General features: G+C 28.5%; 3 protein-coding genes across 4 annotated transcripts in view; all 3 read right to left on the bottom strand.

Moving 5' to 3' along the window:
• LOC129960025 (WD repeat-containing protein 48-like) overlaps positions 1-23,706 on the bottom strand; it is a 63,649-nt gene extending 39,943 nt beyond the window's left edge. Inside the window, exons 1-2 of one of the 2 annotated variants that reach the window (XM_056073032.1) lie at positions 23,447-23,706; positions 16,973-17,113 (exon numbers count right to left, since the gene is read on the bottom strand). In XM_056073032.1, the coding sequence (XP_055929007.1) occupies positions 16,973-17,113; positions 23,447-23,524 (219 nt within the window). In that variant the 5' untranslated portion in view covers positions 23,525-23,706. The remainder of the gene's footprint in view (positions 1-16,972; positions 17,114-23,446) is intronic. The other variant, XM_056073033.1, reaches the window with a different exon arrangement.
• A 675-nt stretch (positions 23,707-24,381) lies between these two features.
• On the bottom strand, positions 24,382-25,236 carry LOC129959882 (uncharacterized). Its single transcript, XM_056072777.1, has one exon. It carries the CDS (start codon positions 25,234-25,236, stop codon positions 24,382-24,384), a length of 855 nt encoding a protein of 284 aa, XP_055928752.1.
• Positions 25,237-26,159: 923 nt separating this feature from the next.
• On the bottom strand, positions 26,160-26,810 carry LOC129959881 (uncharacterized). Its single transcript, XM_056072776.1, has one exon. It carries the CDS (start codon positions 26,808-26,810, stop codon positions 26,160-26,162), a length of 651 nt encoding a protein of 216 aa, XP_055928751.1.
• Between the last annotated feature and the right edge of the window lie 307 nt (positions 26,811-27,117).

Below are 27,117 nucleotides of genomic sequence, written 5' to 3'. Positions count from 1 at the left end.
AAGTTTGTGGAAGAACAGTTTAGACGTAAATAATGCTATAGTAAAAAATTAAAAAAAATCAATAGAAATCAGATCCATAACTCAATAATAAAAGCAGCAAATCATAGAGAATATGTGTCAGAGAGTTGAAAAATGGCTTGATGAAAATTTAGTAAATTTGTAATGCCCATTCTGCGTCACACTGCACAATCCAAAATAAATCCAATACAAAATTATGTCTTTATTAAGGCTTCTGAGAATGTGGATTGCAACTCCAAACAGATTCGCACAGAAAACCAATAGATAGCAAAATTTTATACAAGGTCTTTTCCTTCCAAGGTTTTCAACACTTTTATTCAAAAATAGATTAGAGGGGGGGGGGGGGGACTTGATTTACAGATTTCATTGCAGTTATTTTTTATGTCTGTATTTGGATAAATACGATTACAATGCTTAAAAAAAAAGAGAGAGACCATGAAATTTTATTTTTAAAGTTGGCGTTTTTGCGAAGTATTTACTAACATTTAATTGATATATTTCATTTACAAAAGAAAAGCATTCGGAGTCGGAAAAAAAAAAAATCATATTTGCTTCTCAGGAAAAATATAAAAATTCCTCCTTCATGCGATTCGCAAAATCACCAATTTAATCTTGGATTCAAAAATAGATTAGTTTTGTACTGATGAGCAGATAGACCATATTGCTGTTTAATTGTCTATAAATGATATAAAGTTCAGTTAATGATGTTTTATCTGATGATTTTATTCAAAATGAAGGGGTACCGCAAGGTAGTATTTTAAGTGTTTTTTTATTTATTATTAAAATTAATGGAATTATGGAAAAACTTCCACTATATGTTCATGGGTCATTATTTGTCGACGTTATTCAAATCCATTGCATAAGTACTCACATGCCCTTTATCGAACGACAATTGCAAGCTGCTGTCAAATCTATAACGGAATGGTCTGATAAAAATGGTTTCGTTCTTTCTACTCAAAAAACAGAATGCACTTATTTTTGTCGAGTTCGTGGTTTGCACCCCGACCCAGAAATTCAGTTAAATGGTACAGCCATTCCCGTTGTGCCGGTCGTTAAATTTTTAGGCCTCTTATTTGATTCTAAACTAACATTCCGTTCTCATATTCTTCATCTAAAGAAAAAATGTGCTCAGTCTTTAAATATTCTCAAAGTTTTGTCAAATACAACGTGGGGTTGCAATACTTCAACTCTATTAAAAATTTACAAAAGTGTCATTTTATCAAAACTAGACTATGGTAGCGTGATTTACAACTCAGCAGCAAAGTCTATTCTGCAGCAGCTTGACGCAATACATCATCAGAGGCTCCGACTTGTATCTGGGGCTTTTAGAACTTCTCCTGTTCAAAGCTTATATATAATAACTAAAGAACCAGGTTTACAATTACGAAGCCAGAGATTTTCTCTCAAATACTTTTTTAAAATAAATCAGAATCCGTCACATCCTTTATATGACAGAATCGTGAATCCGATTTATGGACAGTTATACGAGAAAAAGATTTCATTTATTCCATCATTTGGTTTTAGAATCCGCCCTCTTTTAGATAGTTTTAACCTAAAGAACATTGACATTTTAACTAAAGAAGACGAAGTTCCCCCTTGGACATGAAAAAGTATTCTTACTGTCGATGATTTTAATAAGCTACCAAAATCTACAACTGCACCATCTGTTTATATACAAATTTTTTGTGATCATAGGCAGTCGTTTGAAAAATACGGCACTGTTTTTACAGATGGTTCCAAAATCGGTGACCACGTTGGCTCAGCTGTAATATTTGACCACATTGTACTTTCCAGAAAGCTAAACAAACATTGTTCTGTTTTTACCTCGGAGATTTTTGCCATCTACACTGCTTTAAGAGCGATAAGACTATTATCAAAGAAAGACTGGATCATATATACCGATTCAAAAAGTTCAATTGAAGCAATTTTGAACTCATCCAGACAAAGCCATCCTTTAGTGCTCAGTACAGTAAAACTATATTTTAAATTGCTGCATCGTAATTTTAATATTCTATTTTGTTGGATTCCCGGACACGTTGGTATCCTTGGGAACGACCAAGCTGATGTTGCCGCAAAAACAGCTAATTCAAATGAAGAAACCTTTGTTCCATTTCAAGACTTATATCAAATTCTAAAGCAATGTTCACTTCGTATATGGCAGAGTACTTGGAACTCGCAACTTGATAATAAATTGCATTCCATCCAACCATTTATTTCTGGGTTTAAGAATGACTCTCTCAGCCGTAGAATGAGTGTTGTGTTAACAAGGCTTCGCATAGGTCATACTCATTTTACTCACAAACATTTACTTCATTCAGTCACAGCTCCAATTTGTACAAAATGTAATACTATAATTTCAGTTCGGCATATACTATGTGAATGCCCTAAATACCGCTTTCTAAGAGCAAAATATTTCGGCAGTGATTATCCAAATTTGAAAGATATAATTGGCGAACCTTTTCATATTAATGTATTTTCATTTTTACTTGAGATTAATTTCATGCATAATATCTAAAATTGTATTTTCACTTTGTTATTTTAACTTTACATCCCCTTACTGTAATGAGTATATATTTTGTATTTTAAGTTAACTCGAGTTTGGCACAGCTTGGCCAGTATTGGCCCTTGCGCCATAAAAAAACAATCAAATCAAATCTAAAGTCGCCATATGACATATTACATTATCTTTTTGATTATTTAACAAGCGATAATGATGCTAAAGGCAAACACAAAAATTCCTCATCTTACACTCAAACATATGACTAAAGGGGGAAAAAAAGGCTATTTTTCTTCTTCTAATAGCTGTAAGTTTCTATAGAGAAAATTCCTTTTTATTGTTTAAAGATAAACAATTTTTTAAACTGTATATAGTAAGCTTGGCATGCCAAATAAGAAAATTAGGACATGTTTTCAATTATAAAACAAGAGATTGATTATAACAGAATTAGCTAGGTAGGAGGCTACTGAAGTTTTGGACGATATCATGATGACAAATATTTATTTAACGTTTCGAAAGTTAGAAAACAAGACGTCATTGTTGCTATCATCCTCGCATTCTTTTATACTACCCAAGTGTTTTTCAATATCAGAAAATTTTTCAAAGAATTTTATAAACAAGGAAATTTGACCGACTAGGATGTTTTCAATTCGAATTTGTGAGTAATGTTAATTTTTTTCTCCTCTAAAATTTTCAAATATATTATAATTGTTTGTAATTCAAATATCCTTTCGTTTATATTCGAAAACTAACAATTGTATTTAGTTCTGAATTGGTTTGTTGTTTGAATACGTCCGTATACAGTCAAAGTATCCGAATACTTCTTATTGTTCGCCATCAATAAAGATTTGTTAAGTTTAGTTAGATTAACGTTCCATTTTTTAAAGCAAAACAAAGATTATTTTGGAGCGGAGCGTAATTTTGAACTGTGGGCAGATGGCACTTCGGCTGGTACCCCCTCTCCAAACTTCTACATCACACCAACAAGAGCACATTTAGATCCAGAGGATTTAATATGCATTTGGTTCAATTAGAAGTACGTTCTCTTTAAAAATATGTAAACTGCATGTGCATAAAGAACCATTTACGTATTTATATTTTCATCATCTCCAAATTTTCAAAGGCAACCCTCATTTTTTCGTCTTTAAAAATGATTCTGCAAAATGAGAAATCTCCAAATACATAATTTTAGTCAAATTGGTTCAATATATGCAAAACGTGATAAATAGGTCGTTGTTAATATTGCCTCTGTCCTATTTTTCATTTCAGTCCCTAATAGGTACATTTTATTTCAAAAATGTTTGTTACTTTTTTTTTAAAGAAAAGTTTGTTGTCGGAAATGACGAAGTATGAATAACAAGGAATCTGAATTGGGTGTTCTTATTTGCAAAAATAATAATAGTTAACTCTCCAGGCATATTGTTTAAAATACAAAAATCTTTTTTTAAAAGTTTAGCGATTGATTCTAATATAGATAAAATTAATTATGACTATATATGCATCTTCCACATCTCCTCAAAAACAACAGGGCCGAATTCACCCAAACTTTGCACACTTATTGTTTTTTAAAAAAAGAGAAGGAATTTTGTCACTTTTTCAAAATACAAAAGTCAATTAAATATTCAATTAATTAAAAATTAACTGAAATTTACCCATTTCTTCGCAACAAACAGCAAATAATTCCGTAAGAAATAATTTTATACCATCTTAAAATTCAAAATTTTACCTTTCCAGTTATACCTGTTTCATTTCCATGCAATTTTCCAAAATTTAATAAATCATTGAATAGAAGCAGACAATTTTAAAATATGGACACTTACAGATGAGATTTTGAACTACTCTATCTTTATTTTTTGATGTTTTTTTAAAATTATTGCTGAAGAAATATTGTGATAATTTGTGAAATAAAATGTGTGAGCCTATGAAGATATGTAGCCGACTAACGCCGAATGCATAAGCTACATATAATGTATGTCTTAGTGTTTGTACCTTACATTAATTTAGAATTTTTGTTCGATCTCGAAAGAATTAAAAAAAAAAAAAAAACCTACACACATGTGGTAATTGAAAAATAGAAAAAGTACGGCCAACTTTTCAGAGTTCGAATATTAATTCAAGCTTCAGTTAATTAAAAATTAAAACGGAATCTGGATATCTTTCAAAAATACCACACAAAAACTATTTTTACATCATGTTAAACGTTCAAAAATTAAGCTTTTCAATGGCACAAATTTTAGTTCCGTGCAATTTTTGTTTCTCTTATTTAATGAGTTTTTCAAAATTAATTGAAAATCCAATTTATAACAATCCTTTTTTTTACGACTGAAGGACACGAATAAACACGAGGAATAGTTACCAGAATGCATTTGCAGAATACTAGAACTCCACCAAAAGAAAGTTTTAAAAGTACACGATTAGCAATTTATTTTTAAAAAAAAACTATTAATTTGGTTTATATTAATATTTTTATTAATAAAATAAATATTTAATTAATTGTCCCAAAACGTTCTTTAAAACTATTCTTATGCCTCACTATTTGGGAACGCAATTTGAAGTACTTATATAGTAAATATTAATAACTTAGAGAAAATTAAATATTGGGATTTTTTTTTAAAAATCGTCCGATTCAAGAGATAATCTAACTTTTAACGGTTTCAAAATATAAAAGATTTTATATACAATAGAAATTTACAAAAATATTATATTTCGCACAATTACTGTGTATTATAATATTTTATAAAAGTAATTTTGACTCTAGAAATATTGGACACGAAAGTATTTTAATTCCTAACAACGCCGGGTATATCAGCTAGTGCTAAAAAAAGACTAGATTAAACAGGTGAGCTTTTAAAGCAGCTGAAAAATTACAGATGTTTATTTTCAGACACATTCTTTAGTAAATGGAAAAGAAAAAAAAACATAATTATGTTGATTTCAAGTTTCCACCAAACGATACATTAAATTCTTTTTCAAAATTTATTTACTGTTATATTTTTATACTTAAAAACTTTTTTTTTTTCGCCAGAAAGAGTATTTAATACCAAAAATTACTTTACTGATTTTTTTTTTTTTTTTGTCTTAAGCATTCTAAGCTCTTTTCCCCCCTCCCCCAAGCCCACAGAACGGAAGTCATGTAAGGCGTTCCGTTTAATTTTAGTCATTTTTTCCTACCGTAAAATTGAGTTGCCATCCAAAGAAAAAGGAAGCCATACTGTTCTGAAAGCCTTTTGTTATTGCCGCATATGGTATAACCGACTTAACGGAAACGAATAAAATTTGGAACAGCGATAAATTAGATCCTGCACCTACAATTGGTGTCGAAATTTTTGTATGTTTCTATTCAAAAGTTTTAATTTGTGAATTTAAAAATTAATAAAATACATTCATATATTTAATTACGTAACTTATCTTATTTATTAAATATTTTAACATAAATAAAGAATTATTGCTACACTTTTATAATACCTTGAAATATGCAAGGAAAAAACTGGAACCCTTATTGAACATTGGGAATTCTAAATTTCAATTGTTTATAACCCAACAGCCGTTTACACAAAATTAACTAAAGATCCCAAACGTTACGCCAATCAATCAATCAATACTCACAATTACAAAACTACACATTCCAATTAACTTAATCTGGCGAATTTAGAAATGCAATCAAAACTTATAATTTGAAAAAAAAAAAAAAGTATAAATCTGAATATGAAGACGATTCTTAGGTGAGAAATATATACATACATTTATATACTTATAGAAGACATTTCTTTGGCGACAGCAATTTGCAGTTTTTTTATGCGGTAATTAGAACAGGCATAATGAGCAGTACTTGACTACTTTTTTTGATGGACAGTAACTAGTGTTTGCAGTGATAGTATTAAAAATTTTTAACGCCCTTGATTCACTCAAAAGATTATAGAAAGTTTTGTAAATGAAAAATTACCAGTATATTTTGACGTTAAAATTTAATTCATCCCAAGCAATAAACAAAGATAAAATTTAGTTGTTTCTCACAAATTTCAAAGCACTGCCCCTACGCCTTTATCTTTAATTTTCCTATTGCCACCCTACAGATTTTCATGTTTAGAATTTATTCCTGTCGAAAATGAGGAGAATAGATTTGAAGGAAAAAAAAAAAAAAAAAAAAAACTGAATTATTAAACACAAAAGGTTTGAACAGAATGGCATCCGATACCATCTTATATATTACGATGATATTTGAAAATATCAGATAATTCTTCATCATTGTGAAGAAGGAGTCAGTTTTGTAAAGACACTTTAAAACATAGTATTTGCATCACCCACTTTAGATTGAAATTTTTTATGATAATCATATTAATTTTTTTATGACATGTAACTTTTGCAGACCAATAACTCAGCAATTGGTTAAATTTTTTCGAATAATGATTGTTTTTTAAATATCTTTCTCAATAAATGCAAAGTGTTCTAATAATTGCATGTTAATTTACAAAATTATTTTTAAATGCACTGCATTTGAAAAAAAAATAAAAAAAATTTTCATTCTCAATGAAAACATAAATAATAAACTCACTTAAAAATTTTGTTTCATGACCTGGAGTATTATGACAATAATGATAGAATAATCAGTTTACTAAATTTAATCGAAATTTTCAGTACTTGAATAATTTCAAAAAAATATTGTCATCCCCCCCAAAAAAAATTGCAGCTGAATAAGTAAAATCAATAGTACAATCTCTGGGGTTTTTTTTATATATATATTATATATATAAAAGAATTAGAATGCTCACATATAAGCGTTTTTAGATCCAAGTAAAAAAAGTTTGAAAAAAAAAATAGATATTTCAAAAGTAGCATTTTTAACTGTAGCTCCATCTTTTAAAACTATTAACTCCATTCTTATATTACTTTTATCTGTGGCATATCATGAAAAATAATTTAGTGCATTGGATTTCAACCTTATCTGAACGTAAATGAATGATGAATGTTTTGAATAATTAATGTTGCTGTTTTTTTTTAAAGACATAATAATAGACTTGACAGTAATAATGCAATAAAGGAATTGCCTCCATGTAATCTATTATTATTCAAAATAAATTTATACTGATAGAGTTTTTTATATTTAGTTATATTCAAAAATTAATTCCATTTGTATACAGTTTGTAGAAATGCTTTAATGAAATTTTATTGAAATGTTTAAATCAAGTTTACACTCTTTTCCTCATGTGGTCAAGGTTAAAAATACTGCTTTTATATTCACTATGAAAATTCTTTCCAAAATACTGCTTTTATATTCACTTATTTCCAAATATTGTTTAATCTTAATTATCAATTGATTAATTATATATATATTATGATAGTATGACAATGACAACATGTGGTAGTGAAATCGACTACAGGCTCAAAGGTATAGTATGGTGATACAAATAGCATAATTATGAATTACAAATTAAAACTGAAGTGTCAAAAAAAAATTTTTTTCTTTTAACTTTTCAGTACATTACTAAAAATGTGTTGCTTGCATGCCTGCTTTTTTGTCTTATTAGTGTTTGTATACTTTTATATTTGTTGATCTATTAACTAGTTTGGTAGAAGAACAAGAAAATCTGAATTCAATATATTATATACAGTCATTATCTGTTATATTATTAGTAACTTGTTTTGTGAATCATATATTACTACTCGTGATGACCATTTATTCCTTGTCATTTTCCTTTAATCCTTTGAAGGGCAATAGGACAGCCTCAATCCCACCTTTTTTTAAAATAAAAAAATAATAAACTTGTTCTTTTTATTTCACAACAGTTATTTTAATAGATATTTGAATGTTTCTTATATTTAAAAATATTTCAACAAGGTTTAAAATTAATTAGAAAGTCTTAAAAATAATTTTAAATTCCGAGCTTTTCAGATGACGAAATTCTTTTTTATTGATAGTGAAAGAAAACGACTTCTGAAAGAAATCTGGATAAGGATTTACTGTAAGAGAAATCCAAGATTCAATGAATATATTCAAAATAAATTTATTCATCACAAATATAATTTCCTTATCATTTATAGAAATAGTGGGATAAATATGTCCCACAGCCCCTGAGATGTTTATTAGTCAGTGAGGGACAGCACATGAATTTTTGTATCTGCTGCTTTTAATCAACTTTTTTTAATAGATTTCCCATAAATTGCCATTAACTGTATTTTATAATGATTACATATACAATGAAATTACTATATATATTATAGTACAGTATAATAATTTAGAAAGAAAAGATAATTCTTCAAAAGAGTCGACACATTTGTAAAATGATGTCACTGGCCAAAGCTTATTTTAAATCAATTGTTAAAAAATATTCCTATTTTTCACAGTTTCCCACCTTGTACAAAACTACGTAGTTAATCTGGTTTCTTTGGGAATCAGGTTTATTTGTTGAAAATGAATAACCATAAATATATGTACTCATAATGAATTTGTTTCTTCCATTCTAAAAAAAAATTGGGAAGATGGTAACATTTTAATGGAATGCAGGTGGCCAGCTTTGTTCTGAATCTTTCAAAGAAAATGACATCCATCAAAATACTATAGCTGAGTATCAAATTTGACAACTGATTGTGGGAAAATCTTTCCATTTCCATTACTAAACATACATTCAAAATATTTGAAGAAATATTTTATGCTCTTAATGTAGATGAGGAGAAATTCAAAGTGCATGAGTCATAGAAATGTTTTAGGGAATACTGAAGAACCTTGAGGGACAGTGGAACATATTTCGTTCTCTTTTGATAAAATGCAAGTAAGTATTAGGTGTAAAATAATTTGTCAGTGGATGCAACTTCACTTATGAGTTTTTCAAGGTGACTTTTCTTTTAATACAGAGTCCCTCAAAAGGTTAAAAACACATCTATGATTTAAAAAAAATATATGAACTGTTAAATCTTAGTTACTATTTAAAATTTTCTTAACAAGAAATTGGCTTCTAAATAATTTCCAATCATCATGGTTTTTATTCCCCAAATAATATCAATATTTTTGCCTAAAAGGCAATCGCGTAAGAATGAAATCTATGCACAATTAATACTGAATTCTCAACCTTCTCACTGTTTGCTGTTTTTGCTACTATTAATTCCAGATGGTCTAGCTACCAGACTACCCCCATGAATCCCAAAACCTCTAAAAAGTTGATGAATAAAATCAACTCTTTTAAAATGTTGCTGGTAAAATCCAAATAATCAAGAATGTGAGACAAAGATGCCTAGTTAGCAATGGCATTCCAAAAAGAGCTTCTAGTCCTGCTGGAAACTAAATGCATTGGTGTGTCCATTAATAAACTTTTGCTCTCGTATATTTTACATTATAAAATGCATTGTTCACTGCTACCAAATTATGCAGATGTTATTCCCTAGATTTTCTTCATGGTAGTTTGGAGTATATTATCAACTATTATTAAATTTCTTGTATGAGTATGTATATAACTGGGTTAAAATTATATAAAATTTCTGCATTTTAATAAATCCCAAAAAGTCTCCCCCCCCCCTTCTTTTTCTTAAGGCTTGTTTTGTCTCATTTAATTTCTGTATTGACAGTTTTTATGATAAAATTTGTGCTATGTTCACAACTTTTTTTAAAAAAGTTTTTAATAAATATTGCAATGTGGATCTAGGGAAATATTTTACAGATCTTCTTAATGCTGAGCTGAGCTCTTTCACCAACTGACACAAGTCTTAAAGAACTATGAGTAAGTTGGTTGACATACTTTGATGTAAAAATCTTGGTTAAATAATTAATCTATAATCATAATGAAATTTAAGTTTTGGTGTCTCTTCGTCAACTGATTTTTTGAGAGAGCCTCGCACATTAGGTAAATATTTGTACAGTAACTGCAAATTACAAAATTATGAAGTTTCAAGCGAACTCAAAATTTCAGTTACATTGTTCCTTTATAACTGTTTTCATTTTTGTATCTATTTTAGTTTATTTACTATTAGATAAATTTGTTTACTATAGTTTTGGCATCAATTCTGTCTACAATCAAATGTTTATAACTATAATTTCTTTTGTATAACTGCCAACCAATTTTTATAAGCATTATGAATGTTGCCAAATTTGATAAAATTTGCTGATGCAAAAAAACATTCTTGATTATGATGCACTAAACATATGGTGTAGGTTGTATTCGAGTTTTAAAAAGTTGTTTAAAAATGCTTTCATAGCATGAATTGTTAACTTGTATAATCTGTTAAAAGAATTAGCTACAAGAAAAATATAATTTTAACTCGATAAAACTGAAACTTATAGCTTTTCAACAAACAGTTTCCTCCCCTCCCCCTACCACCACTACTTTTCAACATGACATTTTTACTTTAGTGCATTTACAGTTTTTAACATGAAGTGTTTTGCTCAGACTTTGGAATAATTTTATGTGATAATTTTATTTATAAAAAAATTACTATACAACATAAAAAAAATGATTTTTAAGAAAAGAAAAAGTTTCACATTATGTTCCCAAATATTTATGCTTGTTCTAAACCACTGAAATAAAAGTTGGTATAAATATCCATTTCAAAAATCCTATTTTTCATCTAATTTTCACAAAACTTTTAATATATTAATAAAAGAATATTTTGTTGAATTTAATTAATACATCATATATTACTTTCTTCATTTCTTTTATTAAAAAAAATTATCTGTCAAAGCAATTCAAAGAGATGAGATTTTAAATTTTCATTTAATACAAAAATAAGAAAATTTATTAAATAAAATATTTGGGAAAACAGCCCTTTTTGAAACATTAAAAAAAATATTGCTTCTCTTCAATATCTCTTCAATATTCAGTTAAGAATTTTATTTTAGCTATTTTCGGTATTAAATTTTTGAGCAAAAAATGATGAGCTCATTCATTGAATTTGTAAAGGGGAATTTTTAATCATAAAACCCTTTTTGGAGTTTTTTCAATAATATTAATTAGAAGATTTTTTAGAAGTTTAATTACATTTTTACAGATGTTTTCATAATATGTTTCCAAAAACTTATGCATTCTTGTTTTGTATTAAATCACTGAAAAAGAAGATAGGATAAATTCCAAAACATCCTTACTTAGCAACTCGTTTTTACTAGCTTTCATAATATTAATAAAAAAAATCTTTACAAACCTAGATAATATGTCATATATTACTTTTTCAAAATGTTATTTCTAGAAAAGCAATTTAATAGGAGAAATAACATGCTTTTAAAGCTTCATTTACTACTGAACTATGAAAATTTGTAACACAAAATTCGGAAAAGCAACACTCATCGAAATATATTTCAAAAATACATTCCTTCAGCTTTCAACCTAAACATATAAGTTCAGTTTTCTTCAGTATCGCTTTTTTAGTATAAATTGTTATGCCCATTGATTTTCAAAGAAGAATTTCTAACTTAAAAATGTTATTTGAAGTTTTCTATAATATTAAGACAAGATAAATTTTTGAACAAAACTTTCATCTCAAGTTTCCAAAAATTTACGCATGATTGTTTCATGCATAAACATTTGGTAACGAATAATCCTTTTTAAATCAATGAAATAAAAGTTGAAATAAATATCTACATCAAAAACACCCTTATTTTTTCATCTTATTTTTATTAATTATTGTTACATTCTGACCCAGAAAGATTAAATTGCTCAAGACATTATTTGTTGATTCCTTGTCCCTCTCTCTGTTGTCCATCTTATCCTCGTCAGTTTCATCTTACAAATCTTTGTTGGAAATAAACAAAAAATTAACCAAAGAATTATTCGTTAGCCGGTCATCTTACTCGCTTGGCAGATCACTATGACTGTCCTCAATAACATGTAAAACTGCTTTGATTTCTTCTTCAGTGAATTTAAATTTTCTTTTACTCATAATAGTGAAATAACAAGTAATTAAATGCAAAAATTACACTGATGACTCAAAAACTGACTGGAAATGCGTAAAATAAAAAGCAGCAATACAGGATTAAAGAGAAATTTTCAGAATGGAATTTTTATCTCACACTATGGAGGGAGGGGAAAAAAAACTGTGCAGTTTGAAGCTTTTCAGGCCTTTCAATGCTGTTTGAAAGCAGTAGTTTCTATTAAACACCAAAATTTCTAATAGCCTTTTGATGACAGAATAAGACACTGGATGACTTTTTTCTATAACAAGATTCACTTTGTAAAAATAGGCTACAGAGATAAAGCATTTGTCTTTTATAATATTATACTAGCCTTTATATTAAAGAGTACTCAACGTTTACAGGTTTAAAATAACGTTTAAAATATTAGCGACAAATTTTACTAAATTGTCAGCCAATTTATTGCCAAATACACCCCAGAAGATAGAACCCTGGAAGAAGAGATTAGAAGATTTTGTACAATAATGTGATTTAAAAATTTTAAAAGTAAATGGGTGATTAAAACAATGGAAGTATGTAAAAGAATCCTAGAACAATAATGAATCTGTATAAAGGATATAATTATCAGAAGGATTATCAGAAATTTGATATAATGCATAATGATTAACAGAGATTTCTACAGTAATAACAGAGCACATAAGCTGAACATTGGTGATGAGAGGGTGATATTAATAAAAACATTAACAAATGAAATATAAGAAGAGCATTTTAAACCATCAGTGAAAATAAAAAACTTTCTATAGATTTCATGATAGAGCAAATTTCTTTAGATTTCACACATGGACATAGCATTAATAACCCCATCCCAGCCAAAGGCTATTCAAATGTAATGGTAAAACCAAAGACATTTTCATGTAAGGGTATATAAGATTTGCCAACAGTTTTTAAAGCATTTAAGTATATTAGTCCTTGCGATTTCCTTAAGCTAAGCTAATATCGTAAATTGGGTACAGTGAGTACACTGCCTGAATCAAAGCTACAAAAAATATTTGTGAATCCAAAGAAAATATAAAGTTATAACAAATGCTTTTGCCTTACATTTTGTAAGCAAAGCACTAATCGACTTCACTTCTAATTAAAAAAAGGATGTGATAAAATAGGTTCCAATTTCTTTTTAATATATTCTTTATATGGAGCAGCATACTGCATACACATCCATAATCCATCTTGAACAATATGACTGCTCTGTAAATGCAGAGCAATGATATTTTAGAATTTCCCCAAAGACATATTTGAAAGACCTTACAAAATGTTCAAGGTCTTTATATATTTTACCTTTAAAGCTGAAAAGCCATTAATGTACAAAGTTTATGTAAAGATTCACTAATTTGCTACGTTAAAGTGTGGAATCAAGGGTTTTTCACATTTAGTAATGTGGACATTAGCAGCTTCTGTATCACTAAAGTTCAAAAGTTTGTTTCTCTTATTTCCTGTTCCTACTCTTCCCTCCACTTTTAGTTTGGTTTTACCAGAGTCTGGTTGTTGTCAGTACATCAACAGCAATAAAAAATCCCTTGGTACCGGGCAGGGTTCAATGAATTCAAATCTAAATGTACAACAAATAGGTGTGCTTGTCAAAAAAAAAAACCAACGGCTATGCAAAGTGTCACCAATCTTTAAACTGCACTAATAAATAAGTATAAGTTTATCATATGTTTTGCAAATTTATTTTCTTAATTATAATAATATATTAAGCCATTTAATTCTTTGCATAATAGTTTTTCAATTGATTGAGGATTGATTCTATCAACTAATTTTTCATGTGCTTGATTGTATTTTGTGGTTCTTTAGATATTAAAAAATAAATAACATTATGTCAATTCCCTTAATTGCAATGATATCTTAAACAGTTTGATTCTTTGCATTGAAGTTTTTCAATTAAGTGATGATTGATTCTTTTAATTAATGTTGATTACTTTATTGTATCAACTTAATTCTTTAGATATCTCAAAATAAATAAACAACATTTAACTTAAGCATACAAAAACATTGCTGTTATTCCAACAAAGATCTTATTTTCACATTAATGAGTGCGTAGTAGATAATGTGCAGATTATCTAGGTAATTCGCAGATTACATGGGTAATTTGAGAAATGAAACAATTTTCCACATTACAATGGATTACCCTTATTAATGTGCAGATTAGCTAGCTATTCTGCAGATTAACTGAATTCTTTACTTTAGTGGGTGATAACATTATATATATACTGCATGGATCTGGAAAGCGATTTTTTAATAATAAAAAAATTAATTTCATTTATAAACTTCATAAGCTAACCTTTCAGTTTAATATCAGATTCTGGGAGGAGATAATATCTGTGACAGAAATGTACACAAACTGGTTTGACTAAAGAAAAGTGATCCCACTAAAAGTAGACGATTGTTGAATTTTATTTATGACTAACTGGATCTGATGTTCATAAAAGCATTACCACTTACCCCTACATAAGAAATATAGAGATTACCGACATAAAGCCTTAATAGAAAATGGAAATTGTAAAATATTATTTATCCCTAAAGCAAATCATATTGCAATAGAAACATTGCTTTGAGGTATACAACCTTTTTGAGTAAAAAGGTCTGATTTTCAAATGTGATTCTTAATTTTCTTATATTAATAAAATTCTGAATGAATATGGGCAAAGCATCTTATACACCTACAATCATATAGATCATAAAAGAATGTCAGATTGCTAAGCATGATTGTAAACTTTCTCAATATTGAAAAAAAAAAAAAAAATCTATACAAAGTTTCTGCATATTATATATTAATTTCAAGCAGATTATCAATACTGTCTACACTCACTTTGAAAGGGATTAAAAAATTTACTGTTATCCTAATAGTACATCAGACACATGCTGACTCCTTAAAAATTTTTTACACAGACAGTTAATAAGAACAATCAATCTACAGTTGCATAGGTATCACTTCTTAGCTTTTTGACTAAGATCAAAGTGGTAATTGCATAAATATCACTTCTTAGCATTTTGATTAAGATCAAAGTGGTAGTAGCTAATTTTTGATGGCTCTTTTTCAAATTTTACTAGATTAATAACCTGTTGCAAATGATCATGCTAAATTCTTGCATGGACAGATGCTGTATCATATGATAAATTATACTAGAAAGACCTGGAAGTAATTTTTCAATTTCTGAAAGATATCTTTTGAGTTCAAAAAAAGTAAAATCTATATTATAATATTATTATACCTAAGTGGACTGTGACTGTTTTACCAAGGATAATAAAAGGTGTTCAAGAAGCTGAGATATGAGGTTATTCAGACTGGTTTGATTCACAAACATAGAGAGATTCTGTATTTGGTGGCAAATACAAAATGCAGATTATAATTAATAAATGAGACTGGTTTTGAACAGCTATTGCTTGCAAAAATGTGTTAATGGATATGAATGGAACAAGATGAAGATTAGCAAAGCTACTCCCTTTGAAACTCTTATCAATTAAATTTCTGTTTATATGACTGTTGTGTTTAAAAGAAATTGTGCCTCCTAGCTGTACCTAGGTATTCTTGATGGACAATGATGAAAGGTTGGTATGATTTAATAATGTCATTAAGATATGAAATCATATTTTAAATTCTGCAGCAATTCCAAGAGACAGGACTGACAAAGCTTGAAACGAATATAAAAGCACAAAAAGTTCGAGACTCATTTTGAAGATATGAAGTGACTATCTCGCTAGCTGAAGATAAAAGATTATCATCAGATAGATAGATATATTTCAATGGTCTTTTGATATACAACAATTACTTGAAAATTTATTTCTACCCAAGGCAGTGAAACAAGCTTTTTTTCAAGCCTTTTCTTCCTTTACATTTTGGCTTGTTACTATTAGAAGTATTTTTTTTTCTCTGCTTATTGCTTTAATATGTTGTTCTTGTTTAAAAGATGATGCCATGTTTCAGAAGTGAAGAAATTGTAGAAGCAATATTTGTAGAAATAAGTGATTCTTTTGTAATCTATAAGAAATTAGCAGAAGATGTAATGTTGCTAGCATAACTGAATAGGGAAAATCTTTCGGGATTTAAAATAAGGTTACAGCATATAAGTGTTTCACAATGTACAAGTATAAAAGCCATGGTTTAGTATTACATTCTGAAAGCAATTTCTTTGTGTTGACAAATGAAAGATTTCTGCAGACCTTTATGGTTCAAATTTCCTTTTTCAATGCCCACGGAGGACTGAATCTCAAAAATAATTGCAAAGAAGATTTCATTTGAAACAACAGTAAGAAGTTGCAAAGAAGAAAATTTGAAACAACAGTAAACTGGGAAAAACGGGTGTAATCTATGAACAAATACATATTCAAATAGAATATACATTTATTAACAAGTTCACAATGAAGAAAAAATCCTATGTTCAATTTTAAAAATTACAAATCACCTTTTGAAATATGTCTAAATTTATAATGACAAGGAATTTAAAAAGGCTTTTTAAACAAAACCAGGTTTGAGATAAACTGCAATAGAGAAAAAGTTTTGAAACAATTTTTTGTTGCTTCAAAATGTATCATTAGAATATTTCATTAAATAGGAAAAAATAAACAAATACCTTTAGATTTCTTACATTCCATATCCTTATTATTGAATCCCGCCCAGCAGAATATAGCCGGCCAAGATAGCCATCATACTGCAGTGAATTAACACCAGACCTGTGGTATTTTTCAACTTCATCACGAATAACAAAAGAAACCTGAAAACAGTACTTGATGTTAATATTAACATTACATCCAAGAACATCATAAGTACAATAATCCAACACGTAACACATAATCCACACCTTGATCACATAAAACAAGATTTCAAATAGGCATCGTAACATTTCAGTTACACATATTTAGCTTTGAAAAAAATAATTGATATGAATAAAACTATGTAACATGAAGAAAGAAAAGAAAACTATTTTCACTTGCAATATATATAACTTTATTTATGAAAGCTTATATATATGAATTAAATGCAATTAAAATTACTTGCCTGAGTAAATATCCATACTTTACTTAGGAGAAAGAATTATTGATATACAATAAAATTTACATTATGAATATGGCAATTACAATTTTGCTAGAGAGAAATTATGAAATCTGACAACTTTTACTATAATTATATTTCAGGTTGAACCTGTAAATTATGACTTAAGGAGTCTAAAAAGAGAAAAAAAGGTTTCATTCTACTAAAAATTTATTTGCATATTAAAGTTCCTAAATTGCAAATCTAATTTTACACTTTTCGCATATATTCTCATAGTCTGCAACACAAATTTTAATGTAACATTTATGTGTAAGTTTTAAATATGGGTGTTGAATGAAGCAATATTTTTTTAAATAATACTTTTAAATAATATTTACTTAAATAATACACACACTCAAAATGTATAAAAAAATCCAAAATTCGCAAATCTATTAAAATGAAAATAAAACATTCAACATACATACTTACTAACAATAGCAGGCATGAAAGCTTTAATATTTTAGATGATGGAAATGTGCACATCAGAGCCATCTTTTAAAAAAATTTATTTAAAAATTAAGGCAAATTGAGGTCATTTTTTCACCACTAACTTTTAAGAATTATTATATAAAAGTAATTCTCATACCATATTTTAAATATAAATATCCAGATATATTAGTTTAAGTATTGTATAATATTGTTTGAATACATCTAGGCCAGTATATAAAAATTGAGCAATTAAATTAAATGAGTTGGAAAGCTTCTAGTCCCCCCCCTCCTCACCCTTTTTTTTCTATTTTTTTAATTCAGTGCACTAAAAAATTTTAGAGTCTAAATAGAAGTTCAACTTCAAAAACCTTTTTTTGGGGGGGGGGATTAGAATTAAAGATATATTCAAACCACTATATATCAAACTTGAGAGTTTATGGGTGGAAATTCAACATGCAAAATTTTCCATATACAGAAACATACTGCAAATTTTTCAACATTTTCTTATCAAAAACAACAATAAAAAGCTAATCTTTGATGGTAAAAGAAAACTTAAACTATTGCAGAAACTTACTCAAAAAAAAAAAAAAAAAGTGCACATAAGTAACCTGCAAATTTACTCATTAGGTAGTAAAAAAAATGTATTAGTAAATAAGAAAATTAATTTTAATTCATAGAATAGTTTTTTCATCCTTTTTTGTATACCTTATTAAGCTGAACTTCACTTTTTCTTAAATGTTTTCATTTCAAGACTAAGTGTAATGCTTTTTTAAAAGAAGCCATGAAAAAATCAATTCATCAATTTCTTGAAGACCCTGAAGAAAAACTTACAAATCCAAAGATACTGAAAGCTGAATTTTCATTATTTGAGGTGGCGAATAAAAGAACAAACTTAAATTTCTTAATTGATGCAATGAAAACTATAAAACCAAACTCTGTAGCTAGTGAACGAGTATTTTCGATTTCAGACAATATTGTGTCCAAAATAAGAACAAGACTTGGCCACCGTTCAGTGGATATTTTATGTCTTTTAAAATCCTATTTTCATAGGAGAAATTCAAATTAGTGAAAATAATGTAATTTTTGTTTGAGTTTTCGTTATTTTGTGTAAGTAATATGTATATGTAATCCTTAATTATTTTTTTTAATATTGATTTCATTTTTTGTTATTGTATATAAATTAAATATTTTCCCCTTTTCTATTTTTTGACAAAAATTCGAAAACCAGTTTTTAGGAAATATTGAATTCAAAAACCGATTTTTTAAAAAGTCGGGTTTTGTATAAATCCTAATATTTTACATGTAAAATACTTTGTATGCTTTTCACAAGACAGAAAGTAATATTTCTATTGATACTGACCTTAATTTTACGTAACTTTTTGCAATTTCTATTAAATTTTTAGAGCTGATTAAAAAAATATGCAAGATCAACCTTTCAACAAAATTAATTAGAATGCTACCAAAAGAATACACATTGGAACATTCAATTAAAAAGAGCTTTTAAATACTCTCCAATATTGATACAAGTTATAGGAATTGTTCCTATTTTAAATTATATCTTTATGTTTGCGTCACATTTATTTAAAACTGAAATTCACTTTAAATTGTTTCATTAATGTGACAATAATCCAAAAGAGTATTTGAGAAACAGTAGCAGATAATTGCATTCATTTACAATTCAATCAACTTAAATTTAATTAACCTACTGAAATATTCCGTGTCTAAATTAATGTGAGATTATCTATCTTTATTATTTGATACCAGATAAGTTTGAATTTCATTTTTGATTTCGGGATTCGCTGTTTAATCCAAAAAGCATCTAAAAATCCATCATTATAAGCATTTTACACAGTATTTAGAAGCCATTTGTCTCTTGTCATTCAAAATCAACAGTTTATTATATTAAAAAAACTTTAAATGGAAACTGCTTCATTGGATGACTTAAATACCACATTATTAATAGAACAATTTAACTAACGTACAAATCTTAAATTTTATTGACATAGCTGAATTATACAGAGTAATAAGGCGAACCAGCTGGCCGCCACAGGTAGCTAATAAAAATTCTTGATATAAGGTTAAATTTATAATTTAATTATTCTCAACTGTCACCAATATACGATTTTTAGCTTCTTTTTAAAAAGTTATTTATAATCTGTTAGCTTTCTTATTCATTCTTTTTTCATAATTATTGTTATTTTATCTGCTCTGAATCCAAATCTGTTTATCTCAACACTGCACAATTCCAGTTGTTTTGCTTTTTCTTCCAATGAAAATTTCATAAATCTATTTAAAGAATATAGAAAAATAATTTTTAAAATTTAATCTTAATTTAAAAAATATTAACTAACAGCATAATTTAGCTAAAAGCTTTTTAACAAAAAAAAAAATCCTTTTTCATGATAAGATGTAGCAAATTTAATTTATCAATTTCTAAATTAATTAAAACAAGCTGAGAAAAGTAAAAATGACAGTAAATTTAAACTTTTAAAAAAATTAAACAGAAATACTAAAACTTGGATATATCTTTTTTCATATTTTAACCATATGCAGTCATTCCACCATCAAAATCATTTTATGCACAGTTTTAATGAATACTCTTTTTGTATACAATGAAAATCACAAGAAATATTCACAAAAGTAAATATTGCCAGACCATACTGAGTTTAAGATTTTAGAATTTTTCACTGTTCTTTTATCAAAATAATTTTCCAACATTATAAATATAATATTTCATAAAACAAATAATATTTTTATGTCATTAAAACAAATGCAAATTATCAAATGTAAAAAAATAATAATAATAATAATCCCATTTTAAAAAAATTCACCGTCTGGCAATTTCTTCAGAAATTATGCATATGGTGGATATGCCTTTAATCTGAATTTCTTTTATAAATTAAAGAAAGCATTTGCTAGGTACCAAAAATATTTAGTTTATCAATGATATTCCATGGGTAAGTAATGATACAAATTTCATGCATTTCATAATTTATATTTGTACTGACAATATCCAAACAGCAAAAACTTTTTAAGAAGTTCAAAAAAAAAAGTTCATATAAAAAAATAAATTTAATATGATAATATTTCAACTGATTAATTTTTTAAACCATATCAAATCATGTTCTGTGGCAGAACTTATACACAAGAAAGAATGCTTCATATTTTATTGAGTATTGGCTTCCAATACCAATATTCATTAATTAGATATTACAACAGCAGAATATTTATCAAAAAAACTGACAAAAAATTTTGAATTCTTATGGAATGATATTTTTATTTGCAACCATGCAAGAATACAATTTCTCAGTCAGATTTTCCCACTTAAATCACTTTCATGAAAAGCTTAATATATTTATTTCATGTATATTGCAAAATATAAATATCAATTCAAAATGTTAACAAATAAGAAATAACTCCAATTTCAAAATACTGGCCTTTCCTTCCCTCCCATAACTCATGCAAGAAAGGAAACAGCCAGATAATATGTTTTAATATGTTATTAAAATGGAGCAATAAAACAGGATGATTTGAAACACTTTAACCCAAAACCATATAATAATGTGTATTTATATTTCTTACAATTTTGCTATCTTAATATTTTATAAAATATTTAATTTATAAAATTTTTTTTATTTGATACTAATATTTTTTAGCATTCAATAAAATATTTCAATTAAAAAAATTACTCAATGATCAATGTATTAAATTAATTACAAACTAAATGCAGATTTTAACTAAAGTAATTTCCTTAAACTAATTTAAACAGATTAAACAACTGTCAGTGAAAAATAAAAGTAAGGAACGCAGAGTTATAATCAATTAGTTAAAGGTTCTTCATGAATTTAACAATGAAAAAAATGTTAGTCCCTCCTATAAATGTTCTTACTAAATGATTTGAGGAAATTTTAACAGTTCTTTAACATACAGTCATACAATCAACCCCCACCCACCCCTAGAATATTTATTCTGTTTATAAATAACATTTCTCCCTTAATTTGACTCCAAAGCATGTTTCTCATGAGGAAAAAGCTATCCTATCTCCCAATTGGCAGCAGATATATAGCTCATAATGTCAATAGATGTTGCTCTAATTTAAAATGTAATCGAGTTGTAGTACACTAGTTTTTAAAGAAATACAAGGATATTCAAGAATATCAAAGCAATGTCAATATATGACATTTTATTCAAAATGATTATCTATTTAAGTTGTAGCTTTTATTACATAAAAAAATACAGAAATTTGGAGCTAATAATTGAACTGCATTTGTATTTGGTTTGCACAGAACATAACAAATTTAACTCTATTTAGTCTTTGCTAATATTCGAATTAATCTATAGCACAGATTAATAATAATTAATACTTTTTTTTAAGAATTATGTTAAAAATACAAAGATTCAGAAAAAAAATATTAAATTTTGAAAATAAAACTTTTTGGGGAGGGGTAATATTTTAATCAATTTATCAAAAAATTGATAAAGGATTATTTAAAATCTTTTTATACACATTACAAGATTTTCAAAATGTAGAAAAAGAAATCAAAAATATTTTTGAATTTCTTACCTTGAAAATAAAAGCAAAAAATTTCAAAATAATGAAACTTCGACTTCAAAATTTGGCTAATAGACAATATATGTTAAATGAAAAATTTTCAAAAAAAATTAGAAATACACATTTATTTCTTAGACAAAGCAAATGAAGAAACAATAGAATGTGTTAGCCTTAGCCACAGAAGTGAAATATAACTGTCCTAGAAATAAGACACTAGATTATATCAATTACAATAATCAAGATGCTAATTTTTTGCCTTAAAATATATAACATTTTAGTACTTGATAGAATCAGAAAAATACAATATTAATTTCTATACATTTATGAGCCATGTAATATCAGAATTTTAAAAAAAATTATATTCATAAAAAAGCACTATGAAGTATTTTTTTCTCTTGAATTAAAATGGCTTATATTACAAGATTGTTACATGATCATAGGTTTTTTTAAAAAAAATATTTTATATGCAATATTATCACAGAAAAGTTAATATAGTAATTATCTAAATATATATAGGATGTCATAAAAAATACAAAGAATTGGATAGAAAAAAAAAAAAAACAGATCATAATTTGAGATCGCAAATATAAAATAATTTTCTCATACAGAATTATACAAAAAGGTCTTTTACTGGCTTCATTAGATGCTCTTGAATGACATTTAAAATTCAAATTAGTATCCAACATACAAATCTAAATATATTTAAAATTTATTGCTAAGATGATTATAATATTCAAAATTCATTTAAATACAAATTTTTGGTGGATATTAACTTAGAAATACACGAAATCATAAATTGTCACACAAGAAAATATTCTTACTTCGCTTAATTTCTTTAAGAATTCCTGGCATATTAATAGGATTAATTAAAAACGTCATTTATCACTATCACTGCTACACCGACAAATCATTCTTCGAAATGACATAAACATTGAAAATAAGAATATTTCACTATACATGATAGGAAAATAGGATATATTATTTTAACAATGACAATTTATTTATTGCGTTAAACATTAATGACATAAAGCTTACCTGAACTTTTTTTCTCATTCCGTGACTACTAGCTTGCCTGTGATGGGCAGCCATACTAGTAGGTGCAGGAGTTAACATTTTTCTCCCACTATACCTACAAATTTACAGAGATTCATTATGTTAGCGATTTTCACTTAGTAAGTATAAGTTACGCATCATTTGTATGTTTACGCTACTTCAAAATCCATACTCCGCACAGCGATTTCGAGTAACACTCCTCGCCGTGCGAAGCTGTTTATTTAAAAACCAATACAACACAACTATCAACCGCGGTTACGAATTACCCCGCAGATGGCCCGAGATTTGGCTTTGCCTCTAAATTTATTTTGTCGCTCACTCCAATCTAGCTAGTATTAATATTCGATGGAGCTATAAGATTCAGTCAATATAAATTTGTTTTACATTGGTGCTTATTTTCTTGCTGACAGTAACACTCTCAAAGTTTGTTGCTGTCGCAGAGAATGAGAGGAGGGGACATCTTTTAACCTAATCGCCAAATTTTTGAAGTCGAGCTTTCAAATCAGCATGAGATAGCCGAGATCTCTCACGATGCTCATGCAGCATAGCGAATTTAACTTCATAGAGAATGTCTACAAATTAATATACCCAATATTAATTTGATTTCGACGCTTTTTGACTTCTTTTGAACTCATACCGATCTTTGGTCGAAAATAGAACCCGGTAACTTGAATAGGCAATCACCATAGTCACTACAAGAATACCCTCGAAGACGGTAATCAATACAAGTTCAGTTTAATAAGGAGTACTCGTAATTTCAAAAGCTCTATCACGGCTCCCAGCAGAAATCGACTACATTTTACACCTATTCTTGTATGGCGAAAAACTTTTAATTTCTTCCGTTCATCGTTTTCCCACCACAGAAACCTCAAAACATCATGGTCGTTTCTTTCAACACTGATTTGAAGAAACGCCTTTCAAATGTCCGCTGTAATGCCAATTCTTCTTTCCCGAAAACTCAGCAGAATATCAGTGATAACTTCGATGAGATTTGGTCCAGTCTCTAAGCATTGATTCAAAGGAGGTTGCTTTTTCATTCTAGCTGACGCATCAAAAACTTGACGAATGGGTGTAGTGCTGCTTTCCTTTAATACAAGATGGTGTGGTAAATAATGTCCAGGTAACTTCTCTTTATCTTCTGGGACTATTTCTATCATTCCGTCAGATAACCAATCTTGAAAAACCTTTTCATAAATTTTATACAGTCCTCTGGAAATCAGTTTCAGAGTAACTTTCTCCAATCTTTCTTTCGCCAAGGGAAAATTATCTGGCAGTGGAGCTTTATCATCAGACCATGGTAATGATACTTCATAACGACCATCTTTAGATTCGACAGTTTCTAAAAAATATCGCTTGGTTTCCAAGTCTTTCTGAGCTCTGGATTTTCTTTCGATGGGATCCTTGATACCAGTCGAATCCAGCTTCCACAAATCTGAAATATCAGCATCTTTAACAAATAAGAATATCACAGACAAGGCTAAGTGTTCCTCCTTTTGATTTTCTGAGGCAATTTTCCCCATCACTTTCCACCCTAGTTTCGATTCCAAAGTGAAAAGACTACTACTTAGTTCTCTACGGTGACCAGTCAACAGCTTGCCCATGATGTCAGCACCAATGAGTATGTGAATTGGATTGGAAGAATCGTTTACATCGGAGAGCATTAATTCCATAATGCTCCAACTCGTTGATCCAAGGTCCTTTTCCAGCAGGTTGAATATCTTCACAAATTTTGACCTGGTCCAAAACATCAAAATTACATCTGAAGTTTCCATTTACACTTCTTAATTTTATTTTATAGCAATTATGCTTGCATTCACCAGAATTAACTCCACCAAACAGTGAGTGGATTAACTTTTCTTCTCGAATAGGTGAACATTTCAATTTTTTCGGCTACTTCTTTCAATATGTATGAATTTTGTGAGCCTGAATCGATAAGTATACGTACATTCATCTCATTATTATCTGAAACAAGTTTGGCTTGCAGTGTTTGTAATAGAACTTTTGGACTTCTGGATAAATTCGACAAATTAACTTCACTTTCTGGATAGTTTTCTTTCACTAGACGTGGCTTGTTTATACTAGCAAGTTGATCACACATTATAGATTGATGTCTTTTACCACAAATTAGGAATTTTACAAATATTTGACATTTTCTAATTGAATGACCGGGGTTCAAGCAGGCATAACAACAATTTTTATTTTTCAAAATTGTTTTCTTTTCCATCAATCTCATTTTTCGAGCAGAAAAGCAATCTGCACTTGCATGATTCTTGCTGCAAAAAACACATGATTTTTTGATTTCTTGGGTCTGTGCATTGGCGAATAGACTGGAAGCTGTTGATATTTTATTTCTGTTTTCCTTGAATTCAAATCTTTTGTTACTAAAGTGATTCTTATCCTTTCTTTTAATCAGGCCAAAACCCTGCATTGCTAAAGAAATTCGTTCTTCAGCTTCTACTTCTGCTTTCAAAAATGCTAATAAGTCGGCCAGTCTAACTTGCGGTTCACAACTATTGTTGACATCAGGACTTCTTTGCCTCTGCCATGCTCTTAATATTTCTTCTGGCAAGCAAGACTCTACCAATGGGTGTAATAAAGCAGCACTCTTATCCGTCGTAACGCCTAGAGTCTCTAATGTACGAATTTATGCCTCCAAATTATCATAAAGTGCACATAAATTCGTTGCGGACTGTTGCTAGGTGTTTTCTATAACTAATTTCAATAGTTCACGGACGTAGAATTCAATGAGTAAATCACTGCGGCCAAAGCGAGATTTTAACGACTCAATAACTTTGCTGTAGTTGGCGCCGGTTAGCGGGAAACTCTTAACGACTTCCTGAGCGCGCGATCCACTAACAGTGGCTTGGATCAAATATTGAAATTTATTTTCGGGAGCAGTATCTACGTCATTATGAACATGTTCAAATTGGCTCCAAAAGGGCAACCAGTCCTTTAAATATCTGGAAAACTGGCGAAGTTCAAGTTTAGGTGAGTGGAATTTCGTTTTCAATCTACCTGATTCAACCGTTTCGTAATTTGGTACTTCTAAACGCACTCCAACAGATACTTTTGTTAATTCTAACTCGTATTGTCTTTGCTTCACTATTTCCTCGTCATGACGTTTTCTTTCGTCTTCTTGGTGCTTTCGACTTTCGTTTTCTTGTCTTTCACTGATAATCGTAAACAAAACCTCTTGGACAAACTCCGGATCATTTTTATAAACTTGACTATTCAAAATCACTTCTTTCAAATTAGTAATTGTAACTTTAGCAGGTAAAGGTTCATTACTTTCTTCCAACAAAGTTATGAGATCCTCCTTTTTAAAACCTTTAACGTTTTTAAACATGATAACCGTCAGTTTCGTGTCCTGTCGCGGACGCCAAATGATGTTACTAGCAGGTCAAAAATTATAGACGGACGCCTTTCTGTACTCACTCAAATGAACTCACAGTTCTGCAAATGAATGAGACACACTAAAATCGTAAAAAATAATACGAGAAATATCTTCTAGCTACCATGAGTATTACCGGTATTTATTTTTTCTTGTTGTTACAAAAAGACATTGCCACTCCTAGAAAACAAAAGTTTTACAGCTGAGTTGAGTTGTAAATTCTTCTCAGTTTACATCATGCAAAACGCATAAAAACGTCTTT

The sequence above is a fragment of the Argiope bruennichi genome, chromosome X2 (genome assembly GCF_947563725.1).
Source record: "Argiope bruennichi chromosome X2, qqArgBrue1.1, whole genome shotgun sequence".
NCBI classification, from domain to species: domain Eukaryota; kingdom Metazoa; phylum Arthropoda; class Arachnida; order Araneae; family Araneidae; genus Argiope; species Argiope bruennichi.
This window is presented reverse-complemented; position numbering and strand designations above follow the sequence as displayed.

Excerpts from the sequence above, each read along its gene's own strand:
- LOC129959882 (XM_056072777.1), bottom strand. The coding sequence starts at position 25,236 with ATGGAAACTTCAGATGTAATTTTGATGTTTTGGACCAGGTCAAAATTT.
- LOC129959881 (XM_056072776.1), bottom strand. The coding sequence starts at position 26,810 with ATGTTTAAAAACGTTAAAGGTTTTAAAAAGGAGGATCTCATAACTTTG.